Below are 4,272 nucleotides of genomic sequence, written 5' to 3' on the forward strand. Positions count from 1 at the left end.
TCCCCGGTAGCTGCCGGTGGCCGTGAGGATGGAGGCGGTGTCGGAGGGCGGTCTGGCTCCATAGGGTCTGTCCCGGGGGCCGGCGATGGAGGACAGGGTGCTGGTTTTGGAGAGGGTGTCCGAGGCAGGGCTCCTCCCCCATGACGGTGTTTTGGGGGCCACAGCATCTTCCCTGCCAAGAGGGGAGAGTGTCGGAGAGATTGGCACTGGGAACCCCACTGTTCCCTGCCATTCCCCACCTCGGTGGCCCCTTCCCGAGCAATTGGGCCCCCAAGATTGTGCAGAGCTCCTGAACCCCCAAACAAGGGGACAAAAGGCAAAGGGGGGAAACAGAGGTAGAAAATGCCATCGTTAACTCTGAAACCCAATGACCACAATTGGAAACCTCCTCCCTCCTAGTTAATTCTAAAACCTAATGACAACTGTCCAGAGATCAAAGACTTCCCCCTTGTTAATTCTGAAACCTAGTGATGACTGGCCAGAAACCAAACACTTCCCGCTGTTAACTCTGAAACTTAGCAATGACTGGCCACAGCTGGAAACCTCCTCCTCCCGCATTAACCCTGACACCTAATGCTGACGATCTGAAACTCCCGCACAGGAGGAGAGCCTCACTTGATCTCGTTGGCTCCTTCCTCCTGGCTGTCACGTTTCTTCCTCCTGTAGCCAACAACGCGCTGGGCAAAGAAGATGATGGTGGCGAGGGCACCCAGGGAGCCCAGCACGGCACCAGCGATGACTGCCTTGGTGCTAGCTGCCAGAGAAAGAGAGGTCCCTTACTCCCACAGGGACCCCACAGGGACCTCCAGGGGACCACGTCCCCCTCCCTGACCCTGCGGACACGTACTCACTTGAGTGCACCTCCAGGACAATGCTGCACTCTGCAAACCCTGCTCTGTTTTCAGCTGCACAGATGTAGATCCCCGACATCTCCAGGGAGAGATTGGTCAGCTTGAGTGTGCCCCTAGCCCGGTCTGTGGGCGAAAAACTTGGTACTGCCTCATGGCCACCCCCTCACCCCTCACCTCCTTGTGCAAGGAGTGAGCAGGGTTAAGGGGATGAAACCAAATAAACCCTCACCAGAAGCTTCTAAGGATATTCCAGCCCACCCATCCCACTCTCCTGGTGCCACCTTACCCTGGGCCGGTGGAAAGAAGATCTGCAGGGTGGGGGCCGTGCGCTGCCACTGGTACATGGGTGAGGGCTTCCCCTTCTTGGAGGAGCAGCCCAGGGTCACGTTGGCCCCCACAATGGGGTTGCCGAGCAGCTGGCAGGTGGGGGTGGCCGGCGGCACTGCGGGCACCAACGTTAGTCCCGAGGGGCACCACGGGGAGGTCCAAGGGACCCAAGAAGTGCAGCGGAGCCTTACCCAGGACAGTGAGGTTGATGATGCCAATGTTCCTGCCCATGCTGGTGTTGTCATCTAGCACGTTGACGGTGCACATGTACTGCCCCGAGTCACGCTCCCGAGTGTCATTGATGAACACAGAGATGTTGTGGGTGAGGATGGGGTACAGGAACCCCACGCGGGGCTTCAGCTCCGTCTCCTCCACCTTCACCACCCCGTTCATGGATGTCAGGATCTGCACAGGGGAGAACACCTCCCTGGTCACGTCTGGATGGTGTTGCAGGTGAGGAAATTCCCCCAAATCTTGTGGAGTAGTGGTTGACACACAAACCCCTTCCAGCCTCACCTGCCCTGAACATCCTGAACGTGGGTACCATGAGCATCTTCCCATCATGGGCACCACAAGTGTCCCCTTACTGTGTGCATTTCTCCATTGTGAACACCAAGGGCATCCCCCCACCATGGATCTCTCCCCATCATGGGCACAAGAAGTACCTCCCTGTTGCAGGCTCCCTGGGCATGCCCCCAGTGTGGGCATCTCCCCAACATGGGCACAATGATGACCTCCCCCCCCATTGTGGGCACCTCCTGAACATGAGGACCACAGTTATCCCCCAAACATTTCCCACTGTGGACACCACAGGCACCTCCCTGTATGGGCATTTCCCATTTTGGGTTTCTCCCCATCCATCACAAGCACCTCCCTACTGCAGGCACCATGGGCATGACCTCATTGTAGGCATCGACATATTACCATGAGCACCCCCCATCAAGGGCACCAGCCCATGATGGGCACCATGAGGTTTACCCCATCATGGCCACTGTCTCATCATGGGCACTCTGAGCTTCTCCTCAACATGGACACCACCCATTGTGGGCACCACAAGTAGTTCCTCATTGCAGGCACCATGGGTACATCTCTATCATGGGCATCAACCTGTTGGAGGTACCATGGGCACCTTCCCATCATGGGCACCATGAGCATCTCTTCTACCATGGGCATCTCCCCATGGTGATCACCATGGCACCATGAGCGTGTCCCCATTGCGGGAATCTCTCTGTCATGGACACATCCTCACCATAGATGCCTCCTCATTGTGGGCTGCCATGAGGTTCCCCCATCATCAGGACCTTTCTGTTGTGGGCATCTCCCCATCATGGGCACCATGAGCTTCCCCTCACCATGGTCCTCTCCTTATCAGGGTCATCTCCCCATCATCCGGCACCTTCCCATTGTGGGCATCTCCCCATCATGGGCACCACAAGCATTCCCCCACTGTAGATACCTTCGCATGATGGGCACCATGAGCTTCCCCCCACCATGGTCATCACCCCAACATGGGCACCTTCCCATGGTGGACACCATGCGCATTCCCCTATCATGGTCACCTTCCCATCACGGGCATCACAAGCAGCTTCCTACCATGGCCACTGTGGCCACTACCCCATGGTGGGCACCATAAGCTTCCCCCACCACAAGCACCACCTCATCATGGACACTCCCCCTCCACAGCCACCACCCAGCTTGTCCCACTCTGTCCCTGACTCAGGCCCTCCCCAAGTCTCACCTGGAAGGGGTCAGCATCATCCTTGTCCAGCAGCCAGGTGACGTAGGGCTTATTCTGGGAGGGGCTGGTGTACCAAGCTGGCAGCACCACTTGCTGCCCCTCCACTGAGAACACCGAGCCTGTCCCCACGTGCACCTCCAGCACGGCCGAGGAGACACCTGCCCGGGGCAGAGGGAGGAAACAAGGATGTGACTCAACCCCAGATGCCACTTCTCCACAAAACCTCACTGACTGTGAGAAAGCCTCCCTGTTCCCAACAATCCCAAGTTATCACCAGGAAGTTGGGCCAGGAGAACATTTTGCCTCCTTCCCCACCATGGGAAGGGCTTTCCGGCTGCTCCAGAGGATGCAGGACAATACTGTTCCCTCCCATCCCCATTTCCCCCCTGTGGCCCAGGATGGGAAAATCTCTGGCCCCAGTCCCTGTTCCCAGGGGACAAACACCTCCCGTGGCCACACACCCTCCTTCAGCTCAGCACTGGGGTACCCCCAGGCCCATGATGCTGCCCCAGATCCCACCAGATTTATTTGGAGAGGAGCCCCCATATGCACCTCTAAAGCCTTTCCCAGCAACCCCCTTTTGTCTGCCAGCTAGGATAACTCATGGGTGTGCCCCCCCGATCCCCCATCCCATTCCATCCTAAACATCCTGTCCCAGTCCCCCATCCCTGTGTTCTCTGAAGCCCAGCATCCCCCAAACTCCACTGTGAGGAAGTGTTGGGATAAGAGCAGGTACCATGGACCAGAGAGGGATGCAGCTCCCGGGGGAAGATTATTCCCTGGCTTTGCCCGTAAGGCTCAGCCGGAAAATTAATCGGCTCAGACGAGGCTGAGTTTGTGCCAGGGATGGTTTGTTTTTCCCCAGGGAACATCACCCGGCCCTGCATCCCGGTGGCTCCATCCCTGCATCCCGCCCATCGATCCGTGTCCCTGGCTGGCCCCACTCCGGCCAGAGCCACAGGGATGCTTCGGATTGGGATGCAGGGGGGGAAGGATGATGCTACCCCATCATCCCAAATCCTGTTTTTAGGGGAAAGCCCCCCGGGTTTGAAGGGTTTTGAGCGCCTTCAGTGGCCTCGCACTTTTCCCTAAGAGCTCAGAGGTTCTAATTGGATTTTTCCAGGGTGGGAAGAGGAAAACTAGGTGCTTGGGGGTATTTTTAGCCTCCTCCCGCATCCGTTCATCCCCCTCCTGGCAAGGCATCCGTGCTGTTTCCGGACAGAGCCTTCCAGATCAGGGCAGGAAACTCTGCTCCAGCTGATAAGTCGTCTCAGGAATCAAGGAAAAAAATAAATAAATTTCCTTTCTCTGGTGGAAAACCAGGAGAAATCAGCCTGGGCTGCTGAGGAGACGCAA

At 57.3% G+C, this 4,272-nt stretch overlaps 1 protein-coding gene across 1 annotated transcript; it reads right to left on the reverse strand.

The window, feature by feature from the left end:
- Nucleotides 1-14: 14 nt before the first annotated feature.
- ESAM (endothelial cell adhesion molecule) lies at nt 15-3,074 on the reverse strand (the record flags this gene model as incomplete). The annotated part of the gene is made up of 6 exons (XM_009077601.1): nt 15-172; nt 616-754; nt 852-974; nt 1,138-1,293; nt 1,370-1,583; nt 2,917-3,074. Coding segments are annotated over 6 exons (948 nt in total), but the record flags the coding sequence as incomplete, so codon positions are not given.
- Between the last annotated feature and the right edge of the window lie 1,198 nt (nt 3,075-4,272).

The sequence above is a fragment of the Acanthisitta chloris genome, unplaced genomic scaffold (assembly GCF_000695815.1).
Source record: "Acanthisitta chloris isolate BGI_N310 unplaced genomic scaffold, ASM69581v1 scaffold26276, whole genome shotgun sequence".
Classification (NCBI taxonomy): domain Eukaryota; kingdom Metazoa; phylum Chordata; class Aves; order Passeriformes; family Acanthisittidae; genus Acanthisitta; species Acanthisitta chloris.